This window comes from Fringilla coelebs (genome assembly GCF_963513975.1).
Source record: "Fringilla coelebs genome assembly, chromosome: 22".
NCBI lineage: Eukaryota > Metazoa > Chordata > Aves > Passeriformes > Fringillidae > Fringilla > Fringilla coelebs.
The window spans coordinates 4,581,398-4,599,774 of NC_140048.1; the positions used below are offsets into that span (position 1 = coordinate 4,581,398).

At 47.7% G+C, this 18,377-nt stretch overlaps 1 protein-coding gene across 10 annotated transcripts in view; it reads right to left on the reverse strand.

Annotated features, from left to right (window-relative positions):
* EIF4G3 (eukaryotic translation initiation factor 4 gamma 3) overlaps nt 1-18,377 on the reverse strand; it is a 142,696-nt gene that overhangs the window by 34,323 nt on the left and 89,996 nt on the right. For 9 of the 10 annotated variants that reach the window (XM_084220107.1, XM_084220110.1, XM_084220105.1 and 6 more), the window contains 3 exons: nt 14,340-14,439; nt 8,247-9,107; nt 1,491-1,579 (listed from right to left, as the gene is read on the reverse strand). In XM_084220107.1, the coding sequence (XP_084076233.1) occupies nt 1,491-1,579; nt 8,247-9,107; nt 14,340-14,439 (1,050 nt within the window). The remainder of the gene's footprint in view (nt 1-1,490; nt 1,580-8,246; nt 9,108-14,339; nt 14,440-18,377) is intronic. The other variant, XM_084220104.1, reaches the window with a different exon arrangement.

An 18,377-nucleotide genomic window follows, 5' to 3' on the forward strand; every position in this document is an offset into this window, starting at 1 on the left:
TTCATGGATTCACACCGCGATTTTGGGAGCAGCAGGAATACAAATGCATCTTACACAGGGATATGGAACACCACACTGAGCCACTGGGTGATTTATCAGCTCATTCCCATGGATAACCCACTGATAATTAATGGTGCAACTGCAGAGACTCAGCATTGCCCATGAAATCCCCGTGGGATTGGATGGAGGGAACTGTTAAGCCATGAGCAATCCCAGCTGGAAACACAACTCTGCTTTCCTCTTCTCCTACCACCCATGAGAAAGGGGTGGCAAAGGGCACGTGGTGCTTGTTTTGGGGGATTCTTCCTTTAAATACCTGCTGCCAACTGGAGCAGATGCCACTAAGGAAGGCAGTGTGAGATCCAGCCACAATGCCAGCATCTCAGTTTCAGGGAAAAGCATTAATAGTATCCCTGGCTGTTAATTTTAGAGCTCTCCAAGGACACAGCCTGATTGTGCATTCAGACGAGGAGGCGTTGGAAATGCTTCTCCCGGGAGAAATCCCAGCCCCTCTTAGCACTGAACAAAGGAGTAACTTCACTGAGGATGCTCTGGAGGAGGCTCCTGATCCTCCGCCTCCCTACCTGACCGCACCACATCCTAAAACGCCTCTTGCAGATTTTTCAAGGGAATTCTCTGAAGTGGAACTGCCGGGTGCTGCAGGAGACACAACTCCTCCAGGGGAGGATGAGGAAAAGTGTGGAGGATGAAGCTGCTGGTGCAGCCCCTTTGCTCTCCTGCTCAGCACTGCATCTGGCCAACCTCAGCTTTTATCCACACACTGGGCAGTCTGAACTTCCACATTTTTACTCTCTTGCTCCTTTTCTGATTGATTCTAACCCCATAGTGACCCAGGATATAAGCACAGCCCCCTGCTGCAATATCCCTACCAGAACAGCAGCAAGGGAGGTTTTCTTTACTCATCTAATCACTCTTGAGGTGGTTTTGCTGGGAAATTTCAGCAGTTTTCTTTATCAGCTTCTCCATCACTTGGTCATCAGGAAAATCATCCTTTGCCATGATATCCCTGTGCAGAATACCCTGCCAAATGTCAGGATGGTGGCCTGGGACCATCATGGGGCAGTGCTGAGGGATCCAAACCCACTTTGCCCTCACCCTTCACTGAAAGGGGTTCCTCAGTGCTGGGAGGCTGGTGGAAGTTCAGTGGAACCTTCTAGTGGAAGGTGTCCCTTGCTATGGCAGGGGTTGGAATGAGATGAGTCTTTAAGGGCCCTTCCAAACCAAACCAGTCTGTGATTCTATGACTGTATTAGTCATTAAATTACACAAACCCAAAGAAAACTGAAGAGCTTTAAAAGGGAGCAGACTGACACCTGTCATCTAAAGGATGCTGAGGAATAGCAGAATTCCTCCCCAAAACTGCCCTGGATCCCGTGAGACGATGAAGAAGCAATGCTTCTGAAGTTCAATTTCTAGAGAGGAACAGCATCTTTAAATTTGGGTAAAGCAGGACTTTGGCTCCCTCTCACCTCTGTTTCTGCCTCTGTCACCTCCTCAGTGGCTTGGGTCCGCTCTTTTGGTTTCTTCCAGGTCTTTGGTGCAGTTACAGCGGGTTGGGCTGCAATGGAAAGGTGCATCTGTTACAACCCTGAGTGACACGGGGCTGATGGGGCTGGGGGTGATCAGCTTCCCTCTCAGGGGCTGCTCTGAGGCACACAACAACAAAGCAGTTCAGCCTGGTGGAGGATTCAGCTTGATTCAACCACTTTGGCTTTCAATGCAGCAATATCAGTAGAATGACATGAAAACACAGGAATTGGGAATTGTTCTACAAGTTGTTCATTCAAGCTCCAAATGGCACTTGGGGTAGCAAGGAGGTCACTGCCAACAGGACAAGGATCATGCAGGGAAAAAAACCTTCAGGCAGTCAGGTTTTTGGAAAGACCAGGTGCTGGCTGGGAGAGAAGGTTGTTCTCAACATATTTTTCTCAAGAATTATCATCATTATAATATTAACATAAGCAAGCTTAAATTTCCAGTATCTCATCCAAAAGGAAAACTCCTTCAATCCTGAAGCACTGCTCTGAGCTGGATTTATATTTCAATTTAAAAGCAGGTTGTAACTCCAGCATTAATGATCTCCCTGGCCAACTGAGTCACAGGAAACACCACAGAGTATTCCCAAGATCAGCACTGATTTACTCCAATCGTGTTTTCCCCCTAAAGGGTAGAAGAAACCACACAATATATTAAGAGGAGACAAACCCATTAATCCAATCTGCTCCTAATTTGTGGCAAATGCTCCCAGCTTAAATTCGGATCCCAGGCACACATGCCCAGTTAACAGAGTGTAAATGGGATTGATTTTGTGACTGAAGATTACTGCAAACAGATTTCCAGCTCTGGCTTTTGGTTTCCAGCAGACATTGTGGAAAAACCCAGTGTGCACTTTCTTTATCACAATAAAACAGAATTTTGAAAGGTTCTTCTCTATAAATAAGAAGAGTTAGTAACAGCCCGCTCTGTTCCTAAGGGCATGGAGCAAATGGGATTTGCTGCATTTCCCCTGTCCCAAAGAATACACAGGAGTTTCTGTGGCTCCTCCAGAGTGTCTCCCTGTTTGGAGGGTGACCATGGACCTGCAGATTCCCAGGGGAATCACCACATCCAGGCCCCACTCAAAGAGCAACAGGAACTACTGGCGCTGATGGAAGACTTTTACCTTCAGGCTGAACACCCCAAAAGCAAAATCAATTTAAAAAGGAAAGTCTTATTTAAGTATTCAAACATCATCTCCTTGTTCACAGAACCAACAGCTGGAAAAATCACCCAGATCTCCCAAGCTCCAGGTCCTGCCCATCCCATCCCTTGTGTCTCCCTAAGGAGAGGTTTTAAGGGCAGGGCAGAGCCCCAGCACAAATTCTGAATTTCCTGGGGCTCAGAGGAGGGGAGAGGAAGGGCCAAGCAGGCCCAGACTGCAACACAGCTTTGTCTCCCCCAGCAGGGATCAGCCTTTAGTGCTGCTCCAGGTAGCTCCCTTGGCAAGAACAGCCCAATTATTCCCAGTATCCGGGGGCAAAACCAAGGCTGGGGATGATCAGTGTCCTTGCACATGGTAATTTCTGGAATTCAGCAAAGCACAGATCTAAGACAGGCTTCCCCAGTTCCCTCCATCACAAAATCTGCTAAAAATTCAGTGAAAGCTGAGCCCTTTTCAAAGGGCTGTTTCCAGTCTTGTTTGCTGATGTCACTTGCACACTCCCAGGGGTTTCTCCAAGAAGGGATTAGGCCTGCAAAGCAACAACCTCAATTTTGCCACAGCCAAGTAATTTAACTGATCAATCCCAAAGTTTTTAATCTGACAGAATTCCACTGCCCTCAAACTCAAACCATGGAAACCATCTACAGTGTAAAATAACATTTCATTTTTAACTGCACAGAAATGAACTCAGGGTCATGAATTTGGGGCTGGCAAAGGTCCGGGGTGTTTCCTTCCTCAGCTGTCAGGATGTGAACATTACTGCTGCTCAAGTATACATTTTTTCCACCTTTTTTTGGCAAAAGTAAGCTCTGTAGAGGCTGCAATCCTGCCAAGCCTCCCGAATGAGTCTTGCCTTAAGTCCCACGACTTCCATCAGCCCGGGGGTTCCAACCCCCGGCCGTGCTGTGGAGCTGCCTGGGGTGGATCTCCAGAGATCTCTGGAGACATTGCTCAGTCTTCCCCCCTCTCAAAATAGCAGACACCAGATTTCTTTTTTTTCTGTCAAGTTCACATTTCTGCTGCAGGAGCTCAAAGGAGAATTTGCACTGATGTGAGTTTGGGTGCCAACCTTCCCAAACCCCAAATCCAACAGCACAATGGCTTTATTCATCTGGAGTTTCATCTGTGAGGCTGCAGGGAAATACAAAGTAGTGTGTCCAGTTTGGCTCTTGGGAAGGGACCACTCCAGACACTTCTGATCTTCTTTTCCATTTTCCTATCCCCAAACTGAGCAACTTCATGTCCTCTCCAATAATTTAACTCCTGCCCAAATGCAGCTTAACTTTTGCCACTATTCATACTTCCAGACCTTGTTTTCAGCTCATTTCATTCCTTTGAAGAAGGGACACCAGAAACCCAACCAACACTCTGAGCTCTCATCACAGCTTTCAAAGCCAAGGGAGATAGCAGGAGTGACAACACAGATTTACTTCAGGACTGGAAAGAGGAGCAAACCCTTAATTCCAGACTGCCCTGGACACCACTCCCAGTGCTACCCCCACCCCTGCAGGGATCTGTTCAGCAGGCCCAACGCTCCCTCAGCCATTTCTCCAGCTGTGTCACGTTCCCAGTGGAAGATCTTCCCGCAGGATTTACCCACCGCGAGCTCACGCCCATCCTCCGGGGCACGAGGCCTCTCCCCTCTGATGTGGTGCCAACTGTGAAGCCTAAATTAATACCAGCTCTTACATTTTTATTTTAGCATCCAACAAGCCATGAAAGACCAAAGCAAAGATTCACCATCGCCTTCCAGCTCATGGAAAAGAAAATATATTCCAGTGGTTATGGCAGCAAATCAAGAAAAAGGCGACACCTGATTTATGTTCCTGCCTCTCCAGGTTTCAGTGCTGGAGAAATTTCTCCAAGGTATTTCCAATTACAGCCCAAGTTGCTCATTACAGACTCCTCGGCTCAGAAACTCCAGGACTCGCCACAGCTGGGCTACTTAATACAGAAACATGCCTCATAAACAAGCTCTGCAAGAAACAGCCCTTTGAATTCCATGTGTATTAAGTTCTTTCAGCTTCTTGTGTCCCAAGGAGCTCTGTCTGGGACACACATCAGTCTCTTGTTTTCCTCTTTGCTTCTTTTAATAGCCATGATAGAATGGTGACATCAAAGGCCTCAGGTCTCCGGTAGCACCTTCTGCAGAAATTCCACTCCACCAACAACACTTCTCCTGTTTTTCTGCCTGGAAAGTGCTGGTCCCTCCCTGTAGCTACAGAAATCCCAGAATTTAATAAAAAGCAACAGTCATTGATGACTTTATCCAGGGTGATGTTTTTAGTGCAGACTGGAGCTCCCAGGTCCTCTCTCTATAAGCTATTTTTCTCCTTGTAGAGCAGATGAGTAAGAATTAATTACTGTAAAAGAGCATGTGCTCTTGCCCCTTGCAGATAACAGCTCTGCCTCTCCTAAAAACTTCAGGCAAAAGTTTCTGAGGAGGCAGGAACACAACCTGTGCCCTGAGAACAGGGGAACGTGTTCCCTCTGGATGCTCAGACCAGGAACACAGCCAGCAGCAAGGAACAGCCCTGGGTACAACACTCTGCACTGCTCAGTGGTTTAGTGCTCTGAAACCCACCAAACCTTCCCCATTTCATAAGGATGCACAACCAGTGATACTGATGAGCAGGGAATGATGATCCAGTCACTCACAGACACAGAGACTGAACCACCAAAGCTGCCAACTTCCTGTGAGGGTGCTCAGAGCAAGCAGAATTCAGTGTAAAATACAACAAGGGTGCTCCAGCAGAATCCCCATACCTAGGAAATCTGGTAGAGACCTAATGCCAGTGGAAAAGGAGGAATGGAGGATCCCCTGGATCCCCACAGGATTAACTCAGCTCCAGCCTCTTCCTTCAAACACTGACAAAGTCCTTTTGTGGAGCTGTAAAAAAAAGAACTGCTGCAGCATAAAGATGTTTAAGGGTCTGAATGTATTTTCTTTTCTGCCACAGAGCTCGACAGAGCAAAAAATCCAAGTCTGGTTTCCCTGATTGTTGTACAGAAGCTGTGTCCTGTAAAATTCTGCAGGAACAGGCAAATCCCTTTGCTCATCCCCAAAAAGCTGTCACCTCCAGTGCAAAATATGGGATCCACCCAGGAGCCCTGGGCAGCTCCAGCAGCTCAAGGAGGAGGGGATGAAGGTCTCATTCCCAAAAACAGGCAGGCCAGGTCATAGCTACAAAAAAGACAGGCAGGAGGAGCTGCTGCAGGAATGAGATTATCCCGAGAGGTCCCAGCACTGTCCCAGCCAGCCCAGCTCAGCTCCCTTTAAAGGGAAAGCAGGGGCATGATTTGTGGCCAAGCTGCTCTGTAATAAAAACACCATTCTGCTGAAAACCCCAAAGAAATATTGCTCAAAGTCACAGAGCTCACAGCTCCCAGCACGTGCTCGAGAAGTTTCCCTTATCCCAGGTTTAATCCTGACTCCAGAGATCATAAAAAAATCTCTCAGCCTTTAGTCCAAGAAAAACACAACAATATAACCCTTTCTCCTTGCTCCTGAGGGTCAGCATCTGGATTTTCCAATGTATATGGCAGGCATGCTGTTCCTTGTTCCTGAATTAGCAGGCAGCCTCAGATGATGTTATTTCAATCTCTCTTCCTCCCTCCAAGAAAGAACTGGAAAATTATTGCTGAAAAGAAGGCTGGCAGAGAAATGCAATAGTTCAGGATCATTAAATCAGGGGTAGAGCACAAAGAACCACTTGGAGAGCTTTGTGCTTTCTTTGAAGCCATGAGCTTTTAATAGAAATCTGAGTTTCAAGTCATCTTTTACATGACTTGAGAACTCCTTGTTTCCATGTTGCCAAAGCCAATGGCTTGGCTAATGTGTGCTCTGGAGCATAATGACATTACAGCATTAAAATTAATCTTCTGCATAATTAAAAGCCCAAACACTGTAAGTTAATTTTTTTTTAATTTAAACTACAGGCCATTACAAAGCCAGCAATAACACTGCAAGCTGGAACCTGCCTGTGCAAAACCTTATTTACAGAGTCCCATTTCTCCTCTCCTTTTCAAGGAAATTAATTTGGATTATGAATTAGCTCGGATTGAAAGAACAACAAGTGCCACAGCAGTGAAGTGACCCGAGTGAAATAAAAATAGAAGAAGATTAACAGGAAAAAATCCTCATGGTTGGTGTAGTAAAGGGATCTTCTCATCTGTAGATACTGGATTTTAAAATCAGCATATTGAGCATCACACAAACATGGAACAGGGCCAACCTCAGCCTTTCAGTGTGTTTAAGAGCAGAACCTGAGACTTCTGAGCCCATTTCCCATCTATCAAAGAAAAAAATCAAAAAAACCCTAAATGAAATGTTACTTTAAAAAATGAAACCAACATGATCCAAATCACAACCGACTGTTTGTCCTCTTTGCCCAAGCTTCACCAAGTTCCAAGGAATTGAAATAACTGCAGAACAGGATGTAGAAAATGTGACACATGAAATGCTTTAACACTGCTTGGTGTGAAGAACAGCCCCCACTGCACCCCTCCAGCAGCAAATACAAGGAATTGATCATTTAACTTCTTTTCTGCAATGTGATCTCCAGGAAGTCCTCCAAAAAAAGCCATTTTCCATAGGAAACACAGAGTGTTAAAACCATAGTGCCAAACCAGAGATGTGGCAGGGCTGAAACCAAAGGCAGGCAACAACACTGGAGAAATAAGCTGGATTTTAAAAGGCCATTGCAGAAACTGCGATTTTAGTGAATTTTAAACTGCTAACTACAGAATTTAAATTTAAAATTGTAAATTGTACATTTTGCTTACATGTGACTTTTGCAAACGAAAACCAGAAGCATCACTAATGAAGGGTGGGCAGGCAGAGGTGGGTGACCCTGGAGGGTGACCCTGCTGTCACTCTGTGTCAGTTGTTAGGGTGAGTGTGAATGGTCCATTTAATTTTCCCACATCTGGGAACCCCATGACACATTTTTTCAGCTGGAAAAGACCCCACTCCAGCAGTTCTGGAAATCGCTGGCTCAGGGGCTTCATCCCAAGAGCTTCAGGGTCCCAAATCCAGAGGCACAAGCCCTTGGACTGACTGCTCATCTTGGGGGAAAGAGCAGCTGTGGCTGCCCCATCCCTGGAAGTGTCCAAGGCCAGGATGGACACCAAGGCTTGGAGCACCTAGGACAGTGGAAGGTGCTCCTGCCCATGGCAGGAGGTGGCACTGGATGGGATTTAAGGCTCCTCCAATCCAAACCATGCTGGGATTCCATGAAGAGCAGTGTGCTCTGCACTCCCCTCCACCAGCCCTGCGCTGCCATGAAAGCACGAGCCCACCCCAGCCTGGGACACACGTGCAAGTCAGTGACCAACTATGAATAACCAGGAGGGATTTCTATCCCTGCCAATGAAGATCAGCATTTCACAATCACAGCAGTCACACAGCACCACCAGGACTTTTCTTTTGCAAATGGAAACAGAAATATCTACTGGAAGAAGAAAAAGTCCCTTTCCTTCATCTTGCAGTTCCCAACATGAACCCACAAAGCTCAACACTTACCTGGGACAGGACTCTTGCTTGAGTTCACACTCAGAGCCTCCTGGCTCTCCTCCAGTTGCCCATCTGCTTCTGTCTCTTCCTTCTTTTCAGTATCTTTTACCTCTTCACTAAGAGTAGTTCTTGTGCTCTCCTCTCCTTCTAAATCTCCCTGGACAACAGGGAGGGCACTCGGAGACGGGAGAGGAGGTGGAGAAGGAGTTGTAGTGGTGACAGTAGCGACGGGAAGCGGAGGGGACAGGGGCGGCGGGGTGGGCGGCGGGGTGGGAGGAGGAGAGGGAGCAGCGACAGGAGCACTGGGAGGTGATGGAGCGCTCTCCACCTCCGCCGGGGGAGCCTCGGCGGGCTCCACCTCCACAGTCAACGCTGCAGCTTCCGCCTGGGCCGCCTCTGCCCCGGGCTCGGCCGCGGCCCCGGCGCTGCCCGTGTCGCTGGTGGCGGCGGGCCCGGCCGGCACCGCCACCGCCGCCGCGGCGTCACCGGGGGATGCTACTGCACTGCTGGGCTCCGAGCACGCCTCGGCACCGGGCTCTTCCGCACGAGGAGGGGCCGCTGGCTCCGGGCAGGCTGTGGCACTGGGGGTGGGCATCGCCTCCTCTCTGGGGAAGGCCAGTTCACATTTGTCCTCCGGCTCGGCCGCGGGCGGGGCTCTGCTGGACGCGGGGACAGCGGCGGCAGCCGCGGGGACAGCGGCGGCCGGAGCGGCCGGGGCCGGCGACGGAGCACGAGGAACTTCTGCTGGGGGTTCCACCGAGGGGGCGGCCTCGGCCGTCTGCCCAGCTTGATCTTTCTTCTCCCCAGCAGGTTCTGGTCTGAGGACTGGAGAAGGTGGTTTTAATACTGCATCTGGTTTTGGCTTCTCTTCTGGGAAAGGAGAAAAAACCCATTATCAACAGCAAGGTAACTCCAGGTTCCTGCCTGGTGCCTTGGCTCCCTTGGTTCCTGTGCCTGCATTCTGCCAAGGAGCTCTGAGGAAGACACCAGAGGCCCCTGCACCTCACTGGGAATCTAAATCTGCCATCCTGAGAAGGATCTGGAGAGACTCATTGCAGCTTCCAGTGCCTCCTATAAAGCAAGGAGGGCAACTTTTTACATGGACAAAAACTTGCAGGACAACGGGGAATGGGTTAAACTGAAAGAGGAGAGATTTATATTAGATGTTTGGAAGAAATGTATTAACACAACCCCCCAAATCTTGTGCAGAAAGAAGTCCCTGCACTTATCCCATGATTAGCAGCAGACCTGGTGATCCATCCCTGCTGTGACCATCACACAGCTCCCAAAGCTCTGCTGCAGCTCTGCTGCTTCCCACTCCTTTGCTACAAAAGTATGAGCCATTTTTGTTTAGGATCTTGCAGGAACACTGAACTCCTTCAGGACATGGTTACACCAACAAAAATAATTCTGGAGAAGCCAGAGGCACAAACCTGCTCTTCAGATTAGGAAGTCAAAGGCCACAACCAACTGCAAATCATCAAAATTCAGGTAGAATGGAACAGGTTTGGCTCTCTGCTGGATTTCCATTTGGGCCTTATTCAACAGCTCAGTGGAAGGGAAAGGATTTTTGAAGGAGAACCAAAAGGCTTTTGAAGGAGAACCCATTTGAAACGGTCTGGAACTTCAAATCCCACCTTTAGGGAGAGCTGGAGCAAAAGTGAGCTCTGCTTGCAGCCGTCAGCAGCCCCAGCAGCATTACAGAGGCCCATGGCCAAAGCAGTAGTTTATCAACCTAATGAGGCACCCAGGGACATGGCTTTGGAGGAGGATGACAAGTGAGGAAAGAGATGGGGAAGAGTATCCCAACAGCTGATTTTGATTCTGGAGGCTCCATGGAAGAAAAGGATGCAGGAAATGGTTTGGAAAAAAAAACAAATCACCTCTGATTTCTGGAACATGCTTTGCAGGAACTCCTGGAGCATTCCTGACATTTCCAGCTCACTATAAACAACTGCCTGGATATTCTCTCCCCGAGTCAAAGGGGAATGCTCAAAAAAAAAAAAAAAAAAAAACCCAACCAAATGCATTTGAAATGTTAAGAAAATGATTCTGAGAGATAAAACCAGCACAGATCCACAGCTGTGTTTGAAACCAGAGGTTTAACTCCCTTCCTTCAAACCACACCTTGTCTGGCCAATGTTCTTGTCATGGATACAGGTTGTGTGTGCAAAATCCCAGAGAAAAGTGATTTGAGGAGGTATTTCAGAGAATGAGGACCAGATTTGGCTAATGAGAAGCAAATCTGAACTTGAACCCCCATCCCAGAGAGCAAATCTCCAAGTCCTGGCAGAGGAGGACTCATCCCTGCCAACTGTTACAGAGAAACTCACAGCTGGGGAGGGAAAACAAAAATCAATGCAATTCATCCCAACTGGATCAAATCCCTCTTCCTAAATACGCTGAGATCATTCCTCATGTTATATTTAGAAAGTATTTACAGGAAGTGCCGGCTGTTCCAGGGGAAACATCAAGAGATATTTTTTAAAATTTCCTGATAAATATAATTTTTGCAAAATTATTCCTTAAAGATTCTTTCACATACCCAGTGGGACAGACCCCACTGCCTGCTTCATGGAAGAGCCATTGTTGGGCTGCTGGGTGGTCCCAGTGGCACAGACTGGTCAGGGCAGTGCACGAGGGAGAGTTTACTGGATACAGGAATTTTTTCCTGCTCTGTGGTGTTTATCTGACAATAACTGCTGGGCTCACTGCCATTTTTCCATCTTTTGTCCTGATGCAAACACTCACGAGGTGGCACCAGAACTGACTCAGTGTCAGCAGAAGGGCCTTGGAGCTTTCCAAACTCTGGGGTCTGACATTCATCTGTTTTTCACAAACCATGTTGTACATTCTCCATGTCTGATACATTGCAAGATTTGGAAAGAGGTTTAAAAAAAGGATAATACTATTCCAAACATCCCCCTGAACCTCTGCAAGTGGAAAAAATGTGGGCAGCTGTGATTCCATGCAGTTCTATCCCACTGCACCTCCTGCACCAGCCTGGCCTGCAGCCAGGCTCCGCAGGCTCGGCCACTGGCCTGACCTGGATTCTGCAGCAGTATCCTCCCCTCTGTCAGCCTGGCTGGTATGGACACACCAGGGGCATCTCCAGGAACCAGAACCTGCACCTAAATAATGTGATTCTTCAAGGTATTAGAGCAGCCATTCCTGTACCTGGTCCACTGGCAGTGTCCCTGCCATGGCAGTGGGGTCAGAATGGAAGGACCTTTAAGGTCCCTCTCCCCCAAACCATTCTGGAATTCTACCAAATGACAAAGGCTTGTCTTTAAAAAAACCTCAACCACAGATATAAATAATGCAATCCCAAATCCAGCCTCAGGAATGAGTTCCAGACCAAGCCAACAGGGACTGCAGGTCCTGGTCTGCCAGCAGAGCACACGGCTCCAATCCCGACCCCGAGCCCAGCACACCAGCCAGATGCTGCTCACTGTTAGAAGCAGCTGCACAAGCAGCACTGGGTGTGACAGAATCACAATGAAAGCCTGATTCCAAACTTCAACAGCTGCCAACACAGGAGGGCACAGGAGAGGAAGGGCACAGGGAGATCCGATCTGCAGGATGGACAGGGCAGGGGGACTTTGGAGAAACAACAACACTGGTTTGAATGAGCTCTTCAGCAATGCAGCCCTCTCTGTCACTGCTTTTGGTTTGGAAGCAAAAATCCCCCAACATCAAAGTGAAAAATCATTTTGATACCATAGCATGTATTTCTTAACAGATGTGCCCCCCAAAAGTCATTAGTTTAGTTTAAATATTATTAACGGGCTCTGTTAATTACTGACACCAACCCCTACACTGCTCTGCCCCCCCAGCCATGGCTGGGTGTTATTCCAGGGCTTTCCCTGCAGTGCTTACATAAATGTGCTCCTTAGCAATTTTTGGACTGGAACAAATGTTTGACTCTTTCTGGGATGGAATGGAGATAAACACAGGGAAGCTCATCAGTGTTAAACGCCAGTCAAGCCCTGCTTTATGTTTAAACCAGCACTGTCAGAGCTATGTAACTAAGCAAACACACTTACTTCCAGTTTACTCACAGCTGCCTACAAAGGGATTAAGTTAAAGAGAGAGAGAGAGAAGAGGGATAAGACCCGTTTGTCCTGGCAATCCACATTTTCATACACAGAGATGAAATACTGTGATGGAAAGTGCTGGATTTTCAGAGATCAGAGTTCAAGGAGTTCCTGGTCATATGGTTTAGTGGTAGGTGGTCCTGTGAGAAGCAGGGGGTTGGACTTGGTGATTCTTACAGGACCTTTCTGGCTGGAGATGTTCTGTGACTCCATGGCTTTACAGCTCAGCCCCAGCTCTGTCCCAAGGGCAGATGCACTTCAGCTGTCACTGGTGCCACCAGGTGACCACGTGGTGTGCTCAGAGGATGTCCCTGGCAGCAAGAGGGACTAGGGAATGTTGGCAGAGGGGACAAAGACAGGGAAGAGCAGCTGTGGCAGAGCTGGGCAGCACCAAACAGGCAGGGGAGCTCAGGGAGCACAGCCTCAACAGAGCCAAAGGACACCAGACCCAGCCATGCCTTGTTCAGGTGACACCGGGGACATCGAAGGTTTGCACCAACATCTAGACAGAGCCACAGTCTGCCTTTAAGTGGGAGATGGGATCAGCCCAGCCCCAAAGGTCCTTTTTCAATCTTTCATAACCAATTTCTAGACACTGCAGCAGTTTAGAGGCACAGAACCGGAAGAGGGAGACTCTCATGTCCACGCCGTGGCTGTAAGAGCAACTTCAGGGACACCATCCTTGGCTCCCAGCAGGGACTGTGCTGGGATTGAGGGCATCTGCAGCACCAGAGATGTTGGTTTGTCCCCTTTCCTAGGGCTGTGCTTCTCTGGGGCTTGGTTTTCCTCTCCCCGGGGAATATACAACAGGACTAGAGGAAACGGCCTCAGGTTGTGCCAGGGGTGGTACAGGTTGGATTTTAGGAAAATTCCTTCATGGAAAGGGTGGCCAGGCACTGACCTGGGCAGTGGTGGAGTCACTATCCCTGAAAATGTTAAAAAAAATGTGGATGTGACACCTGGGGACATGGTTAGTACTGAACATGGCAGTGCTGGGTTGGACTCCAAGATCTGGGAGGGCTTTTCCAACTCTGGTGATTCTGTGACTCTGAAATAAAAATCCCAGCTCTCCATGACACTCTGGATGCTCTGAAATAAAAACCCCAGCACTCCAGGACGTCCCTGCACGTGCTGCTCCAGGCAGAGCCTGGGAGGCTGTGATGCCTTGGGTGACACTGGCAAGCAGACAGTGGTGGCAGCTCTGTCCCCAGCAGCCATCCTGCTGCCACACACCAGGAACTGCAGCTTCCAGTGGCTGCAAATTCCAGTGTGGGAACAGCCTGGGCCTGCTCTGTCACCTCCTGGGACAATTCCCTGAACAGTTTAAAAAATCTCCCTTCCAATGTATATTATGGGATATCCTGAGCTGGCAGGGACCCATCAGGATCATCGAGTCCAACTCTTGGCCCTGTGCAGGGACCCCAAGGATCCCATCCTGTGCCTGAGAGCATTGTCCAAGGAAATGGCATTTTAAGAAACTCTTTCCATCTGTGCCATTTTTACCAAAGTCAGCAAAATCTGCTATGGGCTTTATGAGACACTTGGCACACTAATGGGTTTTTTCCTAGTTAATGTTGCCCATTCCTACAGGACTGGACACACAAGCAGCTCTGGGGAAGCCATATGATCCTCTGGATCCATGCCACTGCTGTGGCTAATTATCCAAATGATCCAAAGCCTCTCTGGCTAAAGCGTTTCCCTGACAACACGCTGGGTTCTGGAGGATGGCACTTGGGTGACACTTCTTCCTTCTGTGTGCTCTGAAACAACATTTAGGACACAGAAGATTGAAGACAATTATTTTTAACCAGTTCCACATTAGCAAATTCCAATTAATTGCCTTAGCAACACACTGAAAATGTTCCACTGGAGGAAGAGAAGTTCCTCCCCTCCTATTTCTGCTGCTTGCTGGTCTCCCTGCCAAAAATATTCCAACTAAAACAAGAAAGGAGGGGAAAAAATAAATGATTTAAAATTCTGAGGGAGGAAATCTCCATGAACTGACCTTGTTTGGAGGCGGGGGCTGCGGTGCTGCCGGAGGGGTGGGAGCTCTCCAGGGCTCCCAACGCCGTGGGAACGGGCTCGGGGACCTGGCTGGGCACCTGCTGGGGGGGAGGGACAACACCATGAGCCTGGGAACATCAAACAGGCAGCAAAGGCAAGGGGCAGGTGAGACAGGGGGGGATGGAGAGGAGAAACCAAAGGTGGGGAGAACAAAGAGAAAGAATAGAGAAAAGGTAAACAGGTCAATTGGATAAATCCAAAAAGTTCATGGGAAAGGGAGGGAAAGGCAGCAGGAAAAGGGGAAGGAGATGCTCCCTGTTAAGAACAGCAAGGAAGGGACAGCACAGCACTGGTATCAATGTGCTTTGCCCTCCCAACACCTCTCCAGGAGCTCCTCCATGCAGGACACACACCAAGGCTCCTGCATCTCACTGTGACTTCAGTTCACCTTTGGGACTTGACTCCTTTCTCCACTGATCCATTATTTCGACCCCCTTAGAGATTTCAATCTATTGATTTACTCCTCTGTGCACTTAGCAGCAGCTGATGTGTGCAGGACAGGATGAACAGCAGACAGATGTGTCTGCACACACAGCACTCCTTATCCCAGGAGGAAAATCATCCCAGACTGGGAGTGCTTGGATGCAAAACATTCCCCAGCACCCCCTACGAGCAGCCTGGGGGTGGGACCTGCAGGGCAAGTGGAGAATAAAACCAGCTGGGCAGAGCAGGAGGAGCAGACTCCCAAAGAACATGGACTGGGATTGTCTGTATGGAAGAACAAATCCAAAAGGCCTGCAAAGACTGAAGGAAGACTGAAGGAGCCCCAGCCTGTGGCAGACACACATATTTCAATGATCTCCCACCAAACACTCACTTGTCCTCATAAAAGTTTGCTAAAATCCTTTGTACTTAGTCTCAGAATTTAAGGAAGACCAAGTTAGTGCCCCAGACTCAAAGGTGCAACAGCTGCTGGAGTGACCACAGACAGGCCAAGGCCAAAAAATCCTCTTAAATACACATTGGGGACCAGGCACAGAAGAAAATGGGGCTAAATTTTAATTTCCTAATCCCAAGTGGAAAGCCAGGCAGCTTCCTGCAGCTGTCTGCTCTCACCCAGTTCCACATCCATGAACTTCTCTGAACAGCTAAAGGAAAAGGACTTTTTAATCACTCCTGATTGCAGACAGGCTCTCAGAAATCCGTGCAGAACTTATTTCCCTATAAAAGGAAATACTCTGGCAATCTGCTTCTCTTCCTGGAACTCTGGTTTTTCCTCCCATCTCCAGCTTTTTTGCCTATTGCATCTGAACAGTGCAGGATAAAGAGGAAATTCTCTCCAAGATACTATTCTTCATCATTTCAGGAAGACCAGGAAAAAGCACATCTGGAAAAATAAGAATGAAGATCTAAGTGGGGGTGAAGGGTTGAAGTTTTCTTTGGGATTGCTCCTCTTTCAGGAATGAGCCTGACAGATTGACTGGAGAATGAATGAAGAACTGCAGCCCAGCCTTCAGCCAAAGGGAAGAAGCCAAAGAAAACCCAGTTTTACAAATGAGCAGGTTTCAAGAACATTTTCCCCTCGCCTTCAGTGATCAGGACTTTCCTTTTATAAGAAAATTTATGGATAAAATCAGTGTGGAGAAAGGAAACTGTAATAAGTACCACAGGAACCTAAGCAGAGCAGTGAAGAAGAAACCTGTGAGGCAGAAACTTCTTGGGTCAGGAAATGTATTTCCTTAAGAAATGTGGAAAACATTTATTTTGTAGGAATGATATTGCAAATGAATAAATGGTCCTTATGCACTGAGCCTTGCAGCTGCAAAATGGAGCATTTAGAGAGTTTTTATGCAAAAAATCCCACTGAAAATTGCTCCCCTGATTTATGATGCTCCAAGGGTTGCTCTGGGTTATTCTACCCCACCACAGCCTGGACACTGAGCAAACACAACTCTGACAAACTCATTGAGACTTGGAAGAGTTTGGCCAGGAAAATAAGAACAGTCACTCTTTAAAAAGTGATCCTCTGTGAAAGCCAATGCTGAGGCAATACCATAATCAGATTCTGGCCCTGGGTTTTCTTTCTCTTCCCAGCAAAAACCAAAAAGTGAAAATCATGTCTGGCTAGAAATGGATAAATCATATCTCCATCTACCTCCAGCTTCTCTTGCAGGAGCTTTAAAGCACTTTACCTGCTCAAAGGCAATTAAAACACACTGCAGAGGCACTGGGAAACTCCACCTAAAGCACTTTTTGGTCAGTGCTGCTCAGTAAAATGCACAGGAATGGCTCAAACCATGCAGCTCATCCTGGCAGCAATGCTCATCTTCTGCACAATTCCAGTAACTTTTTGATGTTAAGCACAGTTCCAACAATTTTTTGATGTTCAGCATTTAATCAACTGAGAGAAGAGGGTGCTTTGGGCTTGTGTTAGCTAAGTTTTGGTTTATTTGAGTCTGTTAATAGAGTAATTCAAATCTAAAGAAAAAATGAAAATTTGGAAACTATTATTATTATAAAAGGATTTCTTTTTCAAATGCAGAATTTGGGACAGGAAGTTGTCTCCAGCCCTTCCTGAGGACATATCTTCCTCTGTGTTTGTGCCATTTAAATAATGAGATAGCAGATTCAGAGAAAGCAGTTTTATTAGATTTTGCTATAATTCTAAAAATCTCATTGGACTGGGAGTCACTTTGATGCTGCCTTGTCAAGCCCTGAGGCTGCACATTCACATTTTGAGTGCTCAAGCAGTGAAATCTCCATGAGCACTCTGGTGAGCAGGGGTTGGGGTGAGCAGGGGTTGGGGTGAGCAGGGTTTGGTCCAGGGGAGTGGAACAAACAACAGCAGCTCTGCTCCCCTGCATTGTCCCAGGAGCTGCCCCAAGTCAGGAGCATCTCAAAAGTTATGGCTGAATATTGAGATTTACTGACTGGAGCCTGTTCAAAACAGCATCACCCCCACTAGTGCAATTCCTGAGCACAGTTATTAAGGCACTATTTAATTTCACCCAAGATATTAAACGTGCTCCCAAGACTTGATTTAGAGAAGCTGTTGGGACAATAATGTTGAATTTCCTGGCTTAAGTGGGCTTAAATTTTCACTTATGTTACACTAATGAACTTATTCTGGTGAGCCCAATTTCAGAGCTCTTCTGTGATTACCAAAAGTGGTTCTAAGCACCTAATCAAAAGGAAGGCTGGATATTAAACAATGGAATATTTGCATACCTTGGAGGAGATGATTGGACATCACTGCTGTGCTCTGCATCTAAATTGCAGCTGATCAGAATTCAGGCCTAGTAACCTCCTCTTGAAAAACATTTATTTCCTTCTGTTTGACTTAATTGTAGTGCCTTAAAATAGATTTCAGAATGTAAGAATGATCAGGTAAGTGCCTGGATTCACTGCACTGTGCAGGAATACCATAGGAAATCCTGGCTGGTTCCAACTCTTCCCACTTCCAATGGGGAAGGTTGGGTAGCAAGAAGAAATGAGGAGATGATCTCACCAAGATTCCCATGTTTGGCATCTCTACTGCCTTCTCTGATGGAAAGAAGTTTACCTGCTCATCCTGGATGGGGACCAGAGGAGAAAACCAGTGACAAAGCACAAGGTGGTGCCTTCAGAGACACAAGATTGGGCTCAGCTGGGAAATCTGAGAGCTGAAACCCTGCTGGTCCCAGGGAGGGATCTCCAGGCCAGGCTCTCACTTCACCTCAGTGATCCAGTTACATCTCCCTGGATTCCCCAGCTCCCACTCCAGCACAAGCAGGGCTCCCAGACAGGGCTGTGCTCTTGCACAGGACTCTCAGCAGAAAATCTACTCCCACAGGGAGAGGAAAGGAAGGTTTGAGCTCAGGAAAAGCTGTTTCACCTTAAAAGCTGCCAAAAGCTGGTGACATCGAAGAAGGTGGAAGAAGAAGAAATCACATCCCAGCACCAGCTCTGCTCCACAGCCCAGCCTTCAGCTGGAGAACCTTCCTGACCTCTAACCAGGGAGTTAAAGGGGTCAGACTCAAAGGTGTATGACAAGAAGGCA